Source organism: Amphiura filiformis, chromosome 2 (genome assembly GCF_039555335.1).
Source record: "Amphiura filiformis chromosome 2, Afil_fr2py, whole genome shotgun sequence".
Taxonomy (NCBI): Eukaryota; Metazoa; Echinodermata; class Ophiuroidea; order Amphilepidida; family Amphiuridae; genus Amphiura; species Amphiura filiformis.
In genome coordinates this window covers 20586452-20608630 of record NC_092629.1, presented here as the reverse complement: position 1 = coordinate 20608630, position 22179 = coordinate 20586452, and the positions used below count along the sequence as shown (strand labels likewise).

At 35.8% G+C, this 22179-nt stretch overlaps 1 protein-coding gene across 1 annotated transcript in view; it reads right to left on the bottom strand.

Moving 5' to 3' along the window:
* LOC140138914 (receptor-type tyrosine-protein phosphatase delta-like) overlaps nucleotides 1-22179 on the bottom strand; it is a 117065-nt gene that overhangs the window by 48456 nt on the left and 46430 nt on the right. The window contains exons 16-22 of the mRNA XM_072160700.1: nucleotides 20567-20802; nucleotides 19873-19942; nucleotides 18766-18872; nucleotides 2583-2681; nucleotides 2469-2520; nucleotides 2104-2206; nucleotides 803-1031 (exon numbers count right to left, since the gene is read on the bottom strand). Coding sequence (XP_072016801.1) covers nucleotides 803-1031; nucleotides 2104-2206; nucleotides 2469-2520; nucleotides 2583-2681; nucleotides 18766-18872; nucleotides 19873-19942; nucleotides 20567-20802 — 896 coding nt within the window. The remainder of the gene's footprint in view (nucleotides 1-802; nucleotides 1032-2103; nucleotides 2207-2468; nucleotides 2521-2582; nucleotides 2682-18765; nucleotides 18873-19872; nucleotides 19943-20566; nucleotides 20803-22179) is intronic.

Here is a 22179-nt window from a genome sequence, read left to right as displayed (position 1 = left end):
AAAACCAGAAGTGAGCATATGTAAGCAAATCGATTAAGTAGCTTAGGCCAAAAAAGAACAATAATAGTCTTGAAACTGACATGCATAATCTCATTCATTTGCAGGTGTGCATTCGTCTCAGACAAATTGGCTAATTTAATATTTTCTAATGTGGTAAAAATATGGATTAAAAGAATTTGTTGGAACAATTTTGTGATTAAATATCTCATTTTGTGTTTAACAATTTAAGCTCCAAGCATCTCAACTTTTCTCAAGTTTATTGACCGAGTTTTGACTTCAGAAATTTTTAAACAATCACAGTCTACAGTTTGGCCCAATTTTAGCTCATTAGACCAAAAAATATGTTGAAATTTCAGTTCAGAAGCCACTCGGATTTTTTTTATGATCATTGCATGGGGAATGGCATATCCTTACCAAAATGACAGTTAAGCAGTGGTGTTGCCAATTTTTAGCCCATTTTAAACTATTTTCGTCAGTTTGGCCCCTGGAAATTTGCCTTGCCCTGTTAATCTTGCCTCCCCTCTGAAAAAGTCCTGGCTGTGCCACTCCAAGTTGAGTACCCCCCCAACACACTTTGGCTCACATCTATTCCTGAGCACTTATTTCTCATTTGTTGAATGTTGCGATATATTGCAGTTAAAATTTACCCACTATGGAAGACATTACCTTAGTCACTCACAATAGGAGTGTAAACCTCAAATGGAGTTACATGAATGGACAACTCCATTTAAAATCTACACCCCCTGTGCGGGAGATTCTGGTTATGTCTTCCATAGGGAGTTCAACTGAAACAACCCATTACCTGGTCCCCTGATTTGCTGACCGATCCTTGTCGTATATTATAGGTGGCGCCCTTCTCTAGCGGTGGGTTGTAATAACCTCCATACGTCTTGTTATCTCCTACAACAAAAGTGTCCTGGACACTGGTCTTGTCTAGTTCTGCTGCAACGTATGAATCTTTTGAATCTTGGTATCGACTTCCTCCTCTCTTGCTGATCCCAGTTTTCTTTTCCACCAGTATATAGTATGCTCTGAAATTAAGGTAATGAAGATCGTGAACCATTATACAAGATAAATCAATTTTCATAATTCACATATTAACCCTAACACTGTAAAATCTAACAAAGCGAAACTACTGTGCAAGCATGCATCCCAAGTGATGCAATGATGCAATCATTCCCCCCTCCATATATATTCGGTTTTGTTGGCTGGCTAGTGAAACACCCTTGGCTACTGGTCGCTGATCTAGTGATTGACACCCAAGGGGTCTGGGGTTCTAATCCCCAGGAAAACAAACAACTTCTTTGTACACCTTCTCTCTTTAAAACTTCCTTCTTTCCTTTCCAAGCACTTAGGGTTAAAAAACAATACTTACTGTTAAACAAACAAATTATGGAGGAGATGGCCTTTTGGAGCTGCCCATAAGGCCAACGAAGCAAAAACTAGCCACCCCTTCAGCCAATCAAAGGCTGCACAAAGTTTGATAGGCAAGAATCTTATTTTAGTCAGTAAGAGTATTGCTAACAAGCCAAAATCTATGAGCCCAAACTCAAATTGTAAATTTTAATGTAAGTTGTACTGGTCCAGTTGTGGTAGGCCTACTTTGTAAAACTTCGGACTTCATGCCATGGAATGGTGTTGAAGTCAGCATTGAATTTGTCTTGTCGACAAAATTTCATGGGCTCACAGGATAGCAAATTGACAGGCCAGCAGTGATTTTTCTTTTGGCCCAAGGGCCTGCCTAATTTGGTGCACTGATGCTAAGCACATGCAGAAACAGTTATTTGTATTTTTGAGGCACTTGGCCAAATCTTGCACAGGAAATTCATCAATTATTGGGGGATTTCATCAAATTATACAGATGCTTTGGGCAATTCCCTTTGAAATCCATACACCCCCTATGGAAAACATGGCCTTAATCTCCCACCCATTCAGGTAACCCCCGTTTGAAATCAACACTCCCTGTGTGGAAGATTAAGGATACTGTCTTCAATAGGGGGTGTATGGATTTGAACTGGAATAGCACTCCCTGTGGGGAAGATTAAGGTTACTGTCTTCAATAGGGGGTGTACGGATTTCAACTGGAATAGCGCTTTGACTTACGTGACATATTTGGATGTAGCTGGAACTAGTCTTATTGCAACCGCTGTCTCAGGGAATTCAGTTGACATATCAACTTCAGGATTGGTGGCTGGAGCATCAATACCTAAAAATTATAATCAAAATTGATAATTAATTACTTTACACATTGTAAGTTATAAAATCTTTATAGACAGTGGCAGCACCAGGAATGATGGGCAAAGTGAATTTCAAGGGGGTTCGAATCAATAAATTTTGACCAAAATTGCCACAAAAAGTGGAAATGTTTGTAATTTTGGGGGGGCAAGAGATCTGACAGGGGGAAACCCCTCACCCCACATGAGAAAGTCATATAATTCTGTTAAAAGTTTTAAAATGTTTTAACTTACTTGTTGAAGGAGATGTATATGCATTCAAAGTTGCATAACCCCCATCCCTATGCTAGTAGATGCTGCAATGCGGACTTCATACTTGGTAGACGGCTCCAAATCATGAATCCTTACTGTTCGAGAATTGGCATTGAAGTCCACCTCTAAAGACTTGAAAGGAGTCATCTGAGGGAGAGTCTTGTCATAAGGTCTCTCTATTATGCGGTATGTTATCTGTAGTGGAAATAGATATGTTTGATAGCCAATGAATAAATTGATTAATTAATTAATAAGATTATTTGTTCACTTTTGATGTGGGGGCATCAGTCAGACCATTAAGTCAGAACATAAGCATGGATCATCCTAATCAGTGCGCATATGAGATCGCACTAACATTTTGTTTGACCCAAATGCAGTCAGCATTTCTTACACAGACCACATATGGTTTAGGAATGAACGAGGCAGTAGGCCTACACCAACAACCCTGATTGTGAAGCCTTCAACATGAAAAGTTGTGAGATATTTTCTCACAATAAGCGTGCTTGTATACTCAAATACATTTGTCACACTGATTCCAAATATGATCATGAAAATGTAAAATTCTGAAATATTTTGAATTTTTAATGAAAATTTAGAACTTGTCAGCTGCAGTCAAGCAAAAATAGATGAAATGTTGTTGATTTATGAAGGAAAATAGTACAAAATGAGAGAAAATCGGAAGTATTTTGATATACGAGTGCAAGAAAATGTCTGCATTGGGCTATTCCATTTAAAATCCACACTACCCTTGTGGACAATTTTGGAAATATCTTCCACAGGGTATGAATTTCAAATGGAATGAACACATTAGGACAGTTCCATTTGAATTTCATATACCCTCTGAGAAATATTCAACATGAATCTTCAATTGAGGGAGGGTGAGATTCAAATGTAAATGTATTAATGTACAATGACAATTAAGTTTAATGACCGAGGACTTGGGGGGGCATTTTTAACTGAAAATGAATTTCCTTGTACTCTATTTTAGAAATGACCTTTCTGGAAAACATTACATTTTCACACATTGCAAAGGTAAATAAAAAGTGCACATTAACTAAACATAACCGCATCCACATCTATACATAGTTTTGTAAAAGTTGAAATTTTTGTGCAAATCATTTTTGCACTTTACCAAAAATCGAACCGTTTCACTTGTTTTTTAATTTGTAATTCTACGCTGCCATACATTGACCATATACACACGCAATGATATATTTGCATATTGTTATTTCATGGTAGTTGCTTTAAACACGAAAATTCGCAAAAATAAAGGTTGCACGAAAAAATACATTTTGACAGTGTATATTGTCCAAGGTGTCCTCACGTTAAGGAACTAATATTGTGCACAAGGAAATGTTCAAGAACATTAGTTAAATTTAGACATTCTAATGCTTTGCACTATGCTGGCTATAGGCTTCAACATCAAAAAGTCCCAAGTATATTTTCTCAGAATATCTAGAGCTATATCACGAGGCCGCTGAATAAATACCGGGCTTGTTTTTACTCATTTTAATGCATTTTATCATGCCGATTCCAAATTATGGTAACGAAAATGTAGAATTTTGAAATGTTTGCATTTTGGAACTTGTCTGCAGTCAACACTCATGTGGAAAAGGTTAATCCAATACTGGCCCCAGTACCAGTCTCTAAAAACTATTTTGATTGGTTAAAAAGAGGGCTATATCATCCAATTCAGCCAATCAGAGATGAGGTAAAAATAATCAATAGGGCTGATAAATATAGCTTAAAGCAATAATGTGTGATTTGCATAAAGAATAGATTCTTATTTAAATGTTTGTTTTCACTGATCACATTATCCCCTTTTAATTTCGAGCCAAACAAATGAGGTATAACGAAGATATTGCCATTTCATTCCAACACCTACAATGCGTGTACTACACTCGCTGATCGTATTACATGTAACTGCACGGAGCATCGCGCTCGATGTGTGTACATACAAGCTGACATCCATGGTACATGTTAGCAAGCACTCGATCGTTGAACTCTGAATAAAACCGGGTCGACCCGGTGTTAATACAAAAAGTTAAATTTTACTGTTATTAAAGCACTTCAGGCTTAGTCTTTTTATGGTATTTTAGTATACAACTGGGCATTATAATTATGCATTAGTAGAAATCCGAGTAAAAGTGAGGGCGTCGCTGTGAAGCAAATCACACATTATGGCTTTAATTGCTCAAAGATCTAAAAGCTACATTTTAATTGGTTTACTCAGATGGTTATATCATGAATTAACCAATCATAGGCACTGTAAGAAAGCAGCATTGCCATGTGGTTAAATAACTAATGTTATGTTGAAGGAAATGTTCAACAAGAACATGAGATAAATTTAGAATGAACACATTAGGACAGTTCCATTTGAATTTCATATACCCTCTGAGAAATATTCAACATGAATCTTCCATTGAGGGAGGGTGAGATTCAAATGTAAATGTATTAATGTACAATGACAATTAAGTTTAATGACCGAGGACTTGGGGGGGGGGGGCAATTTTAACTGAAAATGAATTTCCTTGTACTCTATTTTAGAAATGACCTTTCTGGAAAACATTACATTTTCACACATTGCAAAGGTAAATGGTTAAATAACTAATGTTATGTTGAAGGAAATGTTCAACAAGAACATGAGATAAATTTAGACATTTTAAGAATGACTGCCAAACACATTACTAGTCAAGGTCTATCTTTAACAGTGCATAGGAAATCAATCTATTTTCAATTTGTTTGAAGTTGTATATATATTTGTTATCTAACTTTATAGTTGATCTTAAGAAACATTATGACCTGTACTTTATTCGAGTTACCAGAATCTGACTGTTTCCACTGAGCACACCATATGTGACCGTACACGAGGAATGAGCCGTAAATTCCTCCCCCGCTCAATTTTGTTCTATTTTGTGTTTAGAAAATATATATTATCATAAGCTTTAAAATTTGACTTCAAACAATATCCAAAAGCAGGGTTATGGTTTGTTGAACTGGGCTCCTTCAACAAAATGGTACCTTTTTTCGTTTCTACATGTGTCTCTTTTTCCACATTGCTGGTAATAAATATCAAACAGTAATATTAGTGGTCATTTCAAATCATCTCCAAGTCAATGAGGGTCAGGCATGTCCTCTCATTGTTAATTGTTGGTCATACATACCTAGACAAAACACAAAGCTTTGTAATCCACCACTTGAACAATTTAGCCAAAGCAAACAAAGACCAGAGCTATTAAGAATTCTATAGACATCTAAGGTAGAAGCTTATTATCCTCTTCAACAAAAGGATTATTGATTGCTTTAAATGAGATACATGTCGCTCCAACTTGAGGTACCTATGAATATGACCTTCATGCACATTTTACACTGTAACTCAGAATACAATTTAGGACATTTACGGCTCATTTGTGCTACACGGCCACATATTTCTTACTGGGTAACACCTGCCAACCAATTAACTGTTTGATGGCCAACCATCAGTGGCGTAGTGTAGGGGTATGGGGCATGTGTCCCCCAATTAATTGCAAAATTTAGAGAATCCCATAGGAAAATTGCAGAAAAATGGCTTGTGCCCCCATCATGTAGTCGGTGAATATGATGACCCATGCTATGCCACTAACAACCATGTTTCCACTGTCACTCTACCTGGTGAACGATTGTGTGATCTGGTGTAGGGCAGAAGTACTGTATTTTGTTTTCATGACCTTGGAACGAATGTGTAATCATTATACTTCTACACTACTCAAATATGTGACCTGCTCTGACGAAACCCGCCATAAGCATGATAAGTCGTAGTCAGCCATTTTGAGATACGGCGAGTCAAAGTTGGGAAAGAGGTAAAAAACCTTGCAGATTTTGTTTTTCAGTTTTTATTAATTCTTGATTCCTTAATATGTTTACTTTAACCTACCATTGAAAACAAAATATTCTTTTATGTCTAAAGCACCCAAATCTAGCATTTTCTGAGCCAAACCAAGTCCTTAAACATGTCATTTTACAAGTTTAAAGCCATTTTTCGTGCATTTGCCTTTTCTTTATGCGTCGCTTCCATCCTGTTGAAAGACCGTAGAATGAGGACCACATGTCCCAGAAACATAGTTTTGGTATCAATTGAAAGCTGAATACTAAATGATGACATCAAAAACTTAATTTTCAAAATTAGTGACTTATGTATGGTTTTGTGGGGGCGAGTCACATATTTGGTACAGAGGATGTTATCGCTCATCCGCTGAAGACACCGGTTGACCCAGTGATAGCACTTCGGTGAAGTATAATGTTGCTTACTATTTACGTTTACCTCAACGTATGACCATACCCGAAAAACTCAATAGTTAGTATTAATGTGCTTACTATCGAGCGCTTTTGAAAACATGAAATCGTACCACAGTATCACTTTACCAACTGAGCTAATGGTGTTGAGACACTTTTGAAAGTTTACTTGTTCGTATAACTATGTGTATCAATGACTTGCTCAAAAACCTTTTACACTTTTGTGGATGGGGCTCTTCATGTTTGCATGTTTTAAAAGTGCTCAATAGTAAGCACATAATACTAACTATCAAGTTTTTATGGTACATCATTATAACAAATTAATATTATTCTTGTATAGACAGAATTCTACATTATGGGCCTAATAGTGACACATGCAACCATGTGGTTGGGTGATAATATCATAACAAATCTGCAGGATGGGTTTGGATAACTTGTCATTACCATGATTACAGTAAATCCTTTAGGATACATTGGATTAGTTCTATTATGCAGTGACACCAACAGTATTAACCAGTGATATCACAGGATATTATAACCTATTTGATTTTGGCATTGCAACTGTGATTTAATTACCTCAGAGACAAAGTTTGTATTGTTTATTTGAAACTGGTTCTATTTTTGGGAGATTGTGAAAGAAAAGGCTTTTATATGGCTAGACCTAATAGAATTTTGGACCGATTTGTGATGGACACATTCAGCAGGATTGTGTAAGAGCATGATCAAGCAAAATCGGTCGGAAGTTGGAAATAATGATTTTGAGCCAAACAAAGAAGTATTTCCTTTTGTTTCCCATTGTTTTGGAAACTGTGTAACAACTAATATCCATGAGAAATCCGCTTGATATTAAGGGTGTTGGCTCTTACTAGCACTGTTCCTTGTTATGCAAATGAGACAGTTTACACTTGCATAGCTTCTACACAGAGATTTCAGAGCTATCTTTTTGTTATTTGCCGATTCTAATCCACATGCATCAATCTCGTTTCTATACAGTTGAATGAGCATGAAAAGAATCTTTCACACGAATATACAGTGCGAAGTAAATATCGCATTTGTATACTTATGAAATGTAATGCTCTTGAACTGGTAGTCCAAATTCAACGGGGTTTTCTGCAAAATGTAGCTTTGCAAATATTGTTTGCAATCCTATAAGAAACTGAAAATTGAATGTGTTAGACTTTAAACTGAGTTTGCTTGATCACACCACATTTTAGTTAAAGCCCCATATTGAAAATCATTGTTTCCCAGGAAAACAGTAGACAACAAGCCAGACCATGGCCAGATAATAACATGAGTAGGTTTATTTTTTGACAGGGGTGTGCCGCTGAAACTCTGAAATGCCTACTCATAATATATTATTTACTCTCGATCCTAAAAAAATGGGTAATTTGACAGTTTTTAACCAATTTTTTCAAATCGTGACCCAAGTTTAGGGATTTTTCTTGCAAAATGCGACCGATTAGAGAGACGCATCCTCGTATACTTTATATATGCAAAAATTGTCTCCTTTTGCCTGGTAGGACCAGATGCAGTAGCCTTATTTAGCATTACTAGCGGGACACCCGCGCTTCGCGCGGGTCCCCGCTAGATGAGTTAACGGAAGCGTTCAATCAAACAGGAGGAATTACTGTACAGATAGACTCATTAAAAATTCCTCATTCTTGTGAATCCTTACGATTTTTATCATCCTGGTAATCTCGTAACCCCATCCCGTTAAACCACAACCCCGTACCCGTAATCCATCCAAAGTAGGCCTACCTTTTTATGTCCTTTCTTTCTTTTCTTTTTCCCCTCCCGTACCCTTACGATATTTATGTCTTCGTAGGTCTAATCCCGTTATCCCATATCCCGTACACCATAACCCCGAGCGCACGTTGGCTATGCGCACGCCGCAACCGTGCGTGCAAGTCAAGTGGCGCGTTATTATCTGCCGGCATGCTTAACGGCGCGAGTTATACTAGACATGTGGACGCGCGTTGGTTGGCATAAGTCGTAAACAAACAACCGCTATAAATTTGCCCGAAAACCCCACTTTTTACTGATTTTGAGGCCAATTCTTGACCGTCTCCAACCAAATTTTCTTATAACCGTCTCGGTATATTCCTCGATTTCCCGTACGAATTTGGCGACATTTGGATCGAAACTGACGGAGCCTTTGATGGACTCAGATACACACATACAACATTAGCCTATTTATAGTAAGATGTGGTTTGCTGCTGGAGTACTTAATTATCTGTGGTTCATGCCTATCATTTATAGACCAATAGAAGACAGAGCTATCTCGCCATCACCCAACAGGCTTATATGCATACTCACTATCATGACTATAGTCAGATCACATGACAAGTTGGGCTGTCAATCATTATTACATATCCAAGACAAATGCAATTGAATCTATCATGAGTTGTTCTTTCGGCAAAGTGGTTCATTTTCATGTGACAAAATGGAGAGCTTAGGTGCTAATGGTGCTATGCAGGGTTGCCAAATGATTTCAGCCCGAATCGCGGGTCAAATAATCGAAAAGTCGCCCAATTTTTCTCTTTACCATTAGTTTCTATGGGGCATGAAACTATCGGAAATCGTGGGAGCCAATGTTGAAAAGTCACCCAAATTTTTTCTTAACCATTGGTTTCTATGGGACAGGAAATTGTCAAAAGTCGCGGGGAAAACCTTCAAAAGTCGCCCAATTGGGCTACCAAATCGCGGGTTTGGCAACCCTGGTGCTATGCCAAGTCTCAAATTAAATAATTTATACTATTCCTCAGTTGCAATCTAAATTCGACATCGCAATTGAAGTTGACTTCTCTGTGTAAATGGGATCTAAAAGTAAATACAGTTTTGTCACTGTAGGGGTCATACAAGGGCATGAATATCAACAATATACAGGATATGGTTATCTCAAACTACCAAATGGCAGTAGCCTTAAATGCTTTGGTCTATAATAGGTCTACCATGCCCAGGGCTGGGCCTATTATCAATGTTATCAACAGGAAGGGAAGACTCCTTCCTGTATAATATCCTGGTATTGCCAAATTTCACAAAACCACACACCAACTTGTCAAATTATGAATGTATTATGGTGGTTTGTTTTATGACCTATAGATGATCTTGCATCTTGGTCCATTGTTGGTGTGGGGTTGACTACAGACAACAAAAGAATTATGGTGGAGTATCAGTTATGTTCACCCCTTTCACAGTATATCCTAAACAAAGACAAATAACCAGCAGCTAATACCTCTACCTTTTAGCTAAAGACCTCATTTGTTGAGAATTACAGAAATGGTGTATCAAAACTCATAGAAGGAACAAAATCAAGTTGCATTTTAATGTTCATTGATGTTCTAAGCAATGGAAAGCACAGCGCTAGTTCGAGGGCACTCAAGTTTGGTTTTGGTAGGGACGTGCCGCTCGGAGATTTTGGAAGTGGACCCGTAAATATACCAATTTGTCAAGAAATTTGGACCCATTGATATACCAAAAATCACAATTTTTGGCCGAATTTAACCAAAATTGTCTTAGTTTTTACAAATTTTGGCTATATTAAGGAAAAATTGGGCTGTTTTTCGAAAAAATTGAGAAAATTTTGAAAAAGGACCCATTAATATACCAAAATAGGGTTTGAATTGGTCATTGATATACCAGAAGGCTGAAAATGCTACCCATGTTTGCGGCACGCCCCCGTATGGTCATTTGTACTGAGTACCCGCAAAATGCACTGATATGGAACAACTTCCTGAACCACGTTCACAGCCCTATTGGCACCCAGCAAAAGAAATCTGTGAGAATGGCATTTTGAATCACAGGTCACAGCCAACAATTTTAACAACATTAAGTTAAAAACATTAAAGAGTCAAAACAAACTTACCAGGATCATCATGTCACATGTCCAAACAAATAACGAAGTCCTTTAGTGACAGGAAGCATGGGGCAATCTTCCCCAGGATATCATCAGAAACTTGGTTGGAAGCATGAAAAGCGCACGGTGGACATACCCGTTACTAAAGGACTTCATTATTTGTTTGGACATGTGACATGATGATCCTGGTAAGTTTGTGATCTGTTTGTATCTGTTGGTAAGTTTGTGACCTGTGAGTCAAGATGCCGTTCTCACAGATTTCGTTTGCTTGGTACCAATAGGGATGTGAATGTGGTCCAGGAAGCTGTTCCATATCAGTACATTTTGCTATTATGTCAGTTGGACAACTGCTTAGTTACTGACATGTGTTTAGAGTAGAGTATTGAGGCAATCCTGTGTGTAATTTTGGTTAATTTTGGTGGACAGGATTTTAAGATACGACCTTGTGAAAAATTATAAGTTTCTTTTTTGGCTTAGTGAAATGGGGGTATATTGTTCAATAGGCCTACATGTATAAATTATGGCCATATCGTAGATAGGCCCTGAGGCCCTGAAATTGAATCGGATTTTTCCCGTTGAAAAAACAAAACTGATGTTTAAGAAATCAATTATTTCATTAAGGACATTTTGAGTCATTTTTATCCATAAAACGATACAGGATATAGGATATTGTTACTTTGACTTTTACGTCCATAAAGGTTTTAATCATAGACCCTGGAAATAGGGTCTATGTTTTAATCATGTATCAATACACTCGCATCTCATGCTGTGCTGGTCTCCAGGAGGTCTGCAAATGTAAGAACGCCTGATTATAACCATAGATTTTATTCGTTGATATGCTGTGGAAATAATTATAGGCCTGGCATATAACTTTTAATGTCATATTTCCTTCAAACCATAACTTTTGAAATTCTCACTCGTATTCATTCGTTGAAACGGCCACACATACTATCGTTTTCTTACAAATCGAATATCAGGTCTTGCATATATTTTCACCGTAAAAAGTTCCGCAAAGTAATTCAAACCAATGCTAGTACCCAGTATGGGAACAAACCAAAAGATCGATGGCGTCCTATAAACGTAACTAGTTTCGTTTCTCAGCCGACCCCTCCCTCCCTACCAGAAACTTAATAATGAAATGTTGAAAGTTTTGACATAATAATAATAATGACACATTTTTTCAGACCGGTGTTTTTGTACAAAGCGTAATCGAGTATTTTTACCCCTCCCCTAAACGAAACTAAGGGCGTCATCGATCTTTTGGTTTGTTCCCTTAAATCTCTTTAGCAAACAAAGACGATCTCGAATTAGACAGCTAGCTCTTAGCTGGCGAAAAAGGACCGCATGTTGACATAAATTAATTGACTGTGAGGTTGACAAATAAATTCGGTGTGTGAATAGTTAATTCGTTGACCGACTATCAGTTGGCACGGTAAATTAATTCCGTTTTTTAAAGTTGCAAATCTTTTAAAAACTAGATTGTCTCAGCAGCAGGGGACATTAGGCTGTCATGTGCATCTAGGTGTAGAGGCTTATCCTCTTATTCCCACTTGAGCATTCTCAAGTACACTTAAAGTGTTTTGGTCTCCTGGTCAAGTCAGTTTTAATTTAGGGGTTGTTGTTATGTTGTTATAGCAACAAGCTCAGTTTTTCTGTCCAGTCAGCTGTCACTTTAGTGGTGTGCAGCCATTCAGGTCTCCGTCTTATTTTTTAATTCCTTTGTTATGTCCATAGTTCTCCTAGTGATGCACTTGCAATTGTTCCTTCGATCTTGATGGACCAAAAAATATTTTGGGCTCTTGGTAGTGAAAAAAGGTTACCAGTAGCTAGTGTGGTAGTAATCTATAAGTATATGCTTGATAACTATACATTACTGCATCAGTGGATGTTATTATTTCATTAATATTTAAGTGTATAGAAGCGCTAATCAGCATCCACAGAGCAGAACTGGTTTTGTCATTTTCATGTTGGAATTGGCCATCGGCTTCACATTGCTTACAAACAGGCAAGTAGTCAAAACATTTCTCTGTAAATGCTTTGTTCGAGATAATCAACCCTAGTTACAATCAATTAAGTATTTTATATCTGTTAGTGTTAGTCAGTTAAATGTAAGTCGGCAGAACTTATTAAAATTTTGGTGGTGGCTTTATCACTAAATCTTTTTATTTGCCTGTTTGCACTTTATATCACGAGTTGAATACGATAATAGATGAGGCAATAACAATTGTTTATATTATCAATTTTCTGCCATTATTAGCTCATGCATTACCAGTATGATAAGATGACATATTAAATCACATATTGAGTATCAATTAATGGATTACATGTTGCTCGAAAAGAAATGGTCAGCGTGCAAATCAGACAAGAGTATTTGGACTTGTTCTATTAATGGGATGGGGATACATATTTATTTGTCAGCTGAATGTAAGCCTTATAAAGTTAAGATTTGTATCATGTTTGCATGCATACCTTATCTGCATGCAAGTCGGTTATTAGTAAATAAAATCTAGAAGTTGCGTATCTTGGATCAGGCTTACATACCAACCATTAATATCAACATAATAAGGTGCAAAGGTATCAAACAATGGGGGGAAAGCACATAGTTTTCTTCTCTTTGCTGTTTGTTTTTTGTGGTTATATTTCAGGAATATCTTCCGCTGATATTGCACTGAGGATTGCATCATATGTGGTTTGCGATATGTGAATAGACCCATAAGTTACTCAAGCTGACTAGTTGCATTCTCGGCCATGGCTGCAATACGTCGTTTAAATATGCACCTCGAAAATATTCAAGAAAGAAAAGAGGAAGATAACTGAAAATGATAATCCTGCAATAACAAATTTGGCAGAAAATAAATTGAGCAGACTTGAGATGTCAATTTACATGTTGTATACATCAGCATATTTCTTCAGCTCAACACGTATCGAGAGGAATAAAGTTTTGTTAGAATTAGCTTCTTACTCTTCCACAAGCAAGAAGAACAATCCAAGACGGAGTTGAAATTGTTATGACAGCAGCTGATGACGTTCATTTACTTTAGATGAACAATTTAAATTGGCATCGGATACCATTATTTTCTTCTTTCATAAAACTTTGCGAATATCCCGCTCTACGATATCAGTCGTTATTCTTCAGCAAAATACTGTTAACCATAAATAATGCTCATCCGGTGACTCGACTATAGACTTCTGAAATCTAACTTGAAATACAATAGAGACTATAAATGTACATGTGCATTGTATGTAAATTAGATACATTTCATATTGCATATTTTTTTACAGAACTGCTGAACTATTGCTTCAATGAAATACCGGTTAAATTTAAAAACAACAAGGTATATTTTTATACATCAATACTTCATCGACCTGATATGATGTCCTTAATGTGATGTCCTTTGCTATGTACAAATATAAAACCATTTTAGTCTTATGGGATGTTGTTCAGCATGAAAACCAAATTTTATAATCTAAAAGACAGAAGTTAACATGCCCTAAGGTGTGGAAAAGAATTGCAAAAAAGACTAGGTCGATATTAATACAAGGGACACTTTGCATCATTTATGCATACAGCAAAAGTTGTATAATGATTATGATAGGTCCAACTTTTATTAAGTGATTAAAATTGTATGTAGGCACATCATTTACGCATACACAATAAGTGGGATAATGACAGCATATAAATTATCGTATTTATCAATGATGTAAAAATATGTTCTATTGTAATAGGTTCAACTTTATTTTCACAGTAATTTAAAGATTAAATATGTAGGCCTATTGGATATTACTATTTATCAATTTTGCATTACTTATCAATAAAGAGGAACACAGTCATAAATATAGAAGTCTAGATTAGTGTTCCAGGATGATGGTGGCTTGCATACATGACATGCAAGATGTGAAACATCATAAGCTTGTCATTATAAATTATGATCAAAATTATGAATGGATGTAAAAGAGTAGCCTAAAACAGACAGACATCCAGTTAGTCTAAAACAAAACAAAAACAAAACAAAACAAAACCAACATAGATGTAAAATTTGATTTCTAACTACAATGATGGTCCTTACATTATTTATAGTTGGTAGAATGGGGAACATATTTAATATTCTGTGGGAAATTCAATATTTGAATTAAATTGCGGTTCAAGTAATTCAAACTTTTGTATTATTTGATGCTTTTCGTTCATATGGAAAAAGAAAGTAACATTGTGTAAGGTAATTAAAAATAAGAAAACATATATATTTATTTGTATGTTTTTGTATGTATTTATGCCCTTTGCCCTTCTATGTATAAAGGACCCCTTCAGAAATAAGCCTTTGGGCTTAAGGGGCTATCCTGTGATATCTCCTTGCTGTGTTTTTTATGTGTACTATATGTCATTTATCTTAATGCATTTTATATCTATTTACCTTATATTGTTGTATGTGCAATATGGAGATGCCGAATAAAATCAAGATGAAAGCAATCAAGTTGAATAGAAGATCACAAACAGTATCAAGTTTTAAAAGGGTAGTTGATTATTGAATATATTCATGGAACATTTCAATGATTGATTAATTTGTGGTACAGATAATATACATTTTTTTCAATTCTTGAAAAAATTATTAGTAGATAACTATTCGATTTCTACTAGTTTATTTTTGCTGTACTACCATCTATAAAGGGGTTATTAAGAGCTTTAACATTAATTATTGTGAATGATTAAACGTATTCAGTGCAACACACTTAAGATTATTTATGAGACTTTTAGCTTTGGTATCTTATTTTATTCATCTGCAAAAACTTTAAAGTTAGCAGTGAGAAAATTATTCTCTGGGTTACCATTCATTGGTAGTGAATTACTTTATTTTATAAATGTCACTTTTAAAATTGGATCAGGTAGGCCCTATTCATGATCTGTTATCATTAATGGGTCTTTGAAATGGGAGCTACAGTAATACTTTGTGTGGCTCAATTGTCAAATAGCGATTTGTTATCATTTCTTTCAAAATTTGCCACTTACAGCTATTTCTGGTTTTGTTCTCAAGATCAAATAAGATGAACATATCTCTAGATAAATACATTTCAAGGTTAGGATCAGTTAATTAAACTGAAATTTGATGCTTATGTCAATTTGCACATCATGTGAATTACTTCATACTATACACTATTCTTTGTATACAAAGAACATCATTGTCTATCCTTAAGTATGTATTTGATAGCTTACACTAAACATGCTTGGAAATTGCAGCAAGCAATATTATATGTAAAGCGATATCTAGCACAATTAATGGTGCTATCTAATCATGCTAATTGTATACTATATAAGTACATATGTACATTTCATACATTATATAATTATAGAGAGTGTATATATAGAGAGAACCACTAAATATATTTCTATTTCATTAATTAACACCAAACAAACAAATAAAAATCTGGTTGCTATGGCTTGTGCAGAAAATAAATTGAGCAGACTTGAAATTTGATGCTTATGTCAATTTGCACATCATGTGAATATTATCATGTGAGTTACTTCATACTGTACACTATTCTGTCCATCCTTAAGTATGTATTTGATAACTTACACTAAACATGCTTGGAAATTGCAGCAAGCAATATTGTATGTAAAGCGATATCTGGCACAATTAATGGTGCTATCTAATCATGCTAATTGTATAATTTATATATGTTCATATTATGTACATTTCATATAATTATAGAGAGTATATATAGAGAAAGAGAACAACTACATAGTTTCTATTCATTATTTTAACACCAAACAAACAATAAAAATCTGGTTGCTATGGCTTGTGCACAACTATTATTATAGGTTTAAGGTTAGTTGCCTGAGCTTGACAACTTATTAAAGTATTATTTATACAATTGCAGTCTTCTTTCCTAAAAGTTTGTCATGTTTATAGCATATTCATTTTTTTTTGTCGGGCTTGGTGCATTTAATACAACTATCATTATACCTATACACCTGTATGCTATTATAATAGATCCCTGTTTAGTTGTTTCATAGAATATATGGTTTAAATTTACAAAATAAATTGCCCTTTTGATTTAATAATATTTGTTTTTAACTTATTGGGTGTATGGGGTGATGCAATATTTTCCTATGTTTTCGGTACAGGCTGTACATAAATCTTTGGTGTATATATTATAGTTTCCTCATTGATCATCAATAGAGATTTTGTAAGAAAACCACTACATGTGTAAATAAAAATTTTCAGCAGCTGATTACTTGCTGACATCAAGATGATGGCGATGTGGCTGCCCCATTTAGATATGACAGCTTTCATTGGTCCTTAGAGGGGTTGGATTGGTTCAGGACTCATCTGGAGCATCCTGAGGCTTTTTGCTTTTCCACCTTTGTACATTGTTTTGAGGGAGGGGGGGGGGGAGGGGGTTTAATCAAGTTTCTCCATTGAGAAACTTGGTTGGCATTGTTTATTCTTTTGGAGATTTCTAATTATTTAATTGCGGTTAAAAATGCTGTTTTCCAATCCAATCCTCTGTTTGATCCAAAGATGTATCTGTTTAAGATATGCTTAAGATTTGCTTAAGATGAAATTTGGTTAAATGTGATTCAGAAGTCAACTTTTGTTTGTCCAGCCTGTATGGTTGGCTTGTACACATTTTCCAATAATTTGTGTATTTATTGATTTATATGAAGATGATAAATAATTCCAAATGCTTGCTGCAATTAATCATCTCAATGTATATAATTTGTTTAATTGATATGAAATCTGTTATTATCTCAATATAGTCTTAATTTCTATGAGATTGTGAAATTATTATAAATAAGCTTATGTGTATTAAATGGTCCTCATGATCGTGGGGGCAATGCGGAGTCTATTCTTTGCGTTGTTGTGCTTTCCTGCTGTCTCGAGACAATCTGTTTACGCCCTAGTGGTACAAAATGTACCTTGCGCCCAACGTTACGTAAAAACTAGCAATCATGCTTGACAAACAAAGAAATGAAAATAATCTGTTGCAACTTTCGGATTTGCATACAAGTAATTCTAGTTCTACAACAACAGGTTTTATTATTTCTTTTAATACAAACACATTGCTGCCTAAAATGACATTATAGCACTGATTAGATATCAAAATGAAGTAATAATGACAAATTTTCATGAACACTATCGCCTCTGTAATTTCCCGAGTATATAGACAGCACGATTATTTTCTGCAACGCTGTGACCAATATGTATGTCAAAACCCAAGCGCAAATGGCGAGAAATGCTCCGCATTTCTACCAAAACTTCAGTAAAAGTAATCTTTTTCTGTTCAAGATTAATTTAACACTTTTGTCCAATGATGGACTTAGATAATACATTTAGCATGCTTTGTGAGAGTTAAATGAACCAAAGTGCAACTTCCAAAATTGCATCTTTTCTTATATGTAATGAGCCATTGTGACTAATGCAATGATGTGTGACAATGAAATTAGACCAATATCTTTTAAAAGTTTTTATACTATAAGAAACTTTTTGATTTACTTTAAAAAGTTGTCAGGGGCAACTTAGCACTTCTGAATATCAATTTAGTTGGCTTAATTGTGCAACTCATCATGAGTACTGATTATATTTGGTATCCATCTATTAAAGTTACCACATAACCTGAAATTGGCTACACTTCCTGGGTGTATACCATGTGTATAACTTCCTCAATATTGGGCTATTCCAGTTGAAATCCATACTCCTCTATAGGAGACATTACCTTAACCTTCAACACAGGGGGTGGAGATTTCAAATGGCATCGCCCATTTACAATTGATACATAAACCTATTTGAAATTCACACTTCCTGCGTGGAAGATTAAGGTCATGTCTTCCACAGGGTATGCATAATAGCGCAAGTACCTGTGCTTTTATTTCATTGGAAATGTTGCAACCTATGTTACATGTAAATAATGGCTACAAACCAATTAACAAATTATTCCTCCATCCTATATTGACCAACTAGCCGATTGATAAAAAATAAATAAATAAATAGCACACAAATTATTATATTCCTTTTATATGGGTCAATGTAAGGAAGCTCCAAAATGAAAATTTGAAAACAATTGAAACGGCTCAAGATTGGGAAAGCATGAAAATATTTAATCTCCATGAAATAACACTTTTACAGTATTTGGATCCTGCAATACAAGCCCACTTACCGAATACATCTTGATATTTCCATTAGGAGTCATTGGTGGTTCCCATGTGATGGTCAGTTCAGACTGATTTCTAGCTGACACTGCAAGGTTGATTGGTCTACTTGGATCTGCAAAATAACAGGGAATTTCACCTTAAAATTGCAATTGATACTGTACAGAAAAATCACTTTGATATAAAAACAATACTAACTGACTATATAACACTTTAACAGGCAAACAGATATGGTTACGGTATTCCAATTTGTAGGCAGAGGAAGAAAAAAATCATCCTTAATCAGGATTTGCACCTACCCATGGGTATCTAGACAAGTGTTTTTACCACTGAGCTATCCAGGAAGCCAATAGCATTGACACATTTATAGAATGCTTGTCGCTAGAGAAGCAGGAGAGATATGATTTGGGACATTGGGCCTATAGTATAGGGGTCTAATGCTTTGATGCCATTAGATTCTTTGATAGCTCAGTGGTATAAAAGAGCACTTCTTTAGATACCCAAGCGTCCCAGGTTCAAATCCTTGTCAAAGATGGATTTATTTCATCAGTTGCCTACAAAAGGGAGAGAATAAATCATGTGCATAGTGTTAACCTCAAGCAATAAGAAATTCTTAGCCACAGTATTCCATCTAATAAGTGCCCTAGGGGCTTAAGCAATTAATGTTTCCTGTGTTAATGATGAAAAAGTTTGCTAGAACAGTTTGCAGAGACGCTAATTAGGGAAGGATGCAAAGTAGGCTGAATCCTGCGCTAATTTAAACTGACAGACAGACACACAAGTTTTCTACTTACACCCTTTTTGCAGATCTTTGCAATAGCCGCACTACTATTTTTCTTACAGAGCCCCTAATTGGTAATTACATGCTATAATCATCTGAGTAACCAATCGAAATAGAGCTATTAATTCCCCTTTGGCCCTCTGACTATTCTTACTATCTCTCTGATTGGCTCATTACATGATAAAGCCCTCTTTGTTACCAATCAAAAATTTCTTAGAGGCTGATAATACTTACATCCTTAGCTCATTCTCTCCATATCTCTGATTGGCTCAATACATGATAAAGCCCTCTTTATAACCGATCAAAATAGCTCTTAGAGGTCAATAATACTTACATCCTTCTTCCGTAACCTTTGTGATAGGCTCACTACCAGGTCCTCTGCCAACTGAAGTTTCGGCTTCAATCTGAAAAAGGCAAAGTTGAAATTGTCAAAGCTCAGGTCCCAAGTTCAAATCCTGGATGGTCAGTGAAGATTGATTGATTAATTTTTATTTGATAATGACAAAAGAAAATATACAGAGCAGCAAACTATGGAATGAAAATAAGTTTCTTTAAAGCCATATTGTAACATTTCCATGAAAATAGATTAGAATTTCTTTTCCATAAATATTAGCTTTTACTGTCAAATCTGTCCCCTTTTAATTTTGAGCTGACCAACTGAGTTTAAGCATAAAAAAATCGGAATTTACGACTGACCAGCACTGATGTCGCAAATGCGTGTCACTCCATTGGTCGTGCTACAGTACGGTCCTTTGATGTGTGTATGACCATTCCGCATGCCATACGTACTGTGTTATGAACATCGCATACATGTTATACAATATTTCCATTGTAATAATTATAATATACCGTCTCGTTCAGATGGTTTATTCTCAATCTCGGATTTTGACAAAACTACATCACCTTAAGTCTTATTTTTTGCAGGGTATGTTACGTTACTAAAGTACATCATGTGCAAAAGTTACAATATGGCTTTAATGAAATAAACAAAAAACGCCAGCCAGACAGGCAATTGAATGTCAACTTACCACAATAGAATATCGTGTCTGCGATGCCAGTGGTGATATATCATACGAATATGGAGGCTGGCTCCTAAAGTCTGTCCACATAATAGAACTATTGGTTTGTCTAGTCCGTTGAGTTTGCCAGTAGATGACATAATAGGCTGTTATATTTCCTCGTGGAGGGTCGGGTGGGTACCATTGGACTCTGATAAACTGGGCGGCAGCACTGGGTGTGGTTACACGCTCAGGTGCACCTGGTACTGTGGATAGAATCAATATAATTCTTATTTTAAAACTTAATGTCTGCCATTATAGGCCTCAACACAAATAGTCCTAGCTTTGAGATATTTTGAGAAAGGCAGACACCCTCCTTAAAAACACAATACATTGGTCTTACAATATACATGTACTGTACTACACACAGCCGCCATTATCGGTTATTATATGTGTGCTGCTGAGAATTTGAAAGTGGGCCCATCAATATACCATTTTTTTCAACAAATTTGGACCCATCAATGTACCAAAAGTCAAAAGTTTCAGCAACATAGATAACACAAATTGTCTTAGTTTTTACAATTTGTACCCCAAATGTTGCTTACAATGAGGCAAAATTGGCCTATTTTGAGTACTTTCCAAAACAAAAATAAGAAAATTGAAAAAAAGGGCCCATCCATTATATCAAAATTTGACTAGAAAAGTGGGTCACTGACGTACTGAAGGGCCCAAAATGCTATCCTTGTTTGTGGCACATCCCACGTGGCTATTTGTAGTGGGTACCCCCGTCAAGCAGAAATAATGGAGCTTCTTTCGCTCCCAGAATAACTGAAACAAATGGTATTCTTGGGATCTCGTAGAAATATTTGCCCCCCAACCAGTTCTTAGTTCCCCTCCGCGCCGCAACCCCCCCCCCCCGGACATATTTTGGAACTCAACATACTAGCTATACCACAAAATATAAAAATATGCAAATATAGTTCCATGTATGAAAGAAACTAAAAATCAGGAATTTAAAATCAGGAAACTGATCAGAGAGTAAAATGAATAAGTGTAAATTAGTCTTGCAATTAGGGTCTATTTACCCCTAGGCCACCCAATAAATATACCGTACATAGCAGGACTAGTCACTAATCAGTTAGGCTCTCACTTTTGCTTTTTTTAATTGACAGCTTTTAAGAACAAGTGTTCAAAGTCGGCAAACAGCGGAAAGGTTAAAGGCGCAAACAATTACCGACTTTCACAGTAGGAGACAATACCATTTATAAGAGGCTTGGCATGGCAACAGCTGTCTACCAAACAGTCTACTACACCAAGTTTATTTTAAAAAAATTGCTGAGTGTATGTCTAGTTGATGAGCATGGACATATTAATTAATCCTTAGTCAAATAGTACACAGAGGAGATATTCATGTTTAAAAATATCGTGACTACACTTTAGCACACAATTTATTTACGAATGAGGCTAAAAGCTATGAGAGAAAAACTTTTGAAAATTTTTAAAAAATGTGTTAAAATATTGTTTGTTTCACATAAAGAAAACCTGGGAGAGGTACTCAAGTTTGGTTTGGGTATGGACATGTGTCAAAGAGTCTGGAAGTAGGATCCATATTTGTACCAATTTCGCCAACAAATGGGAACCCA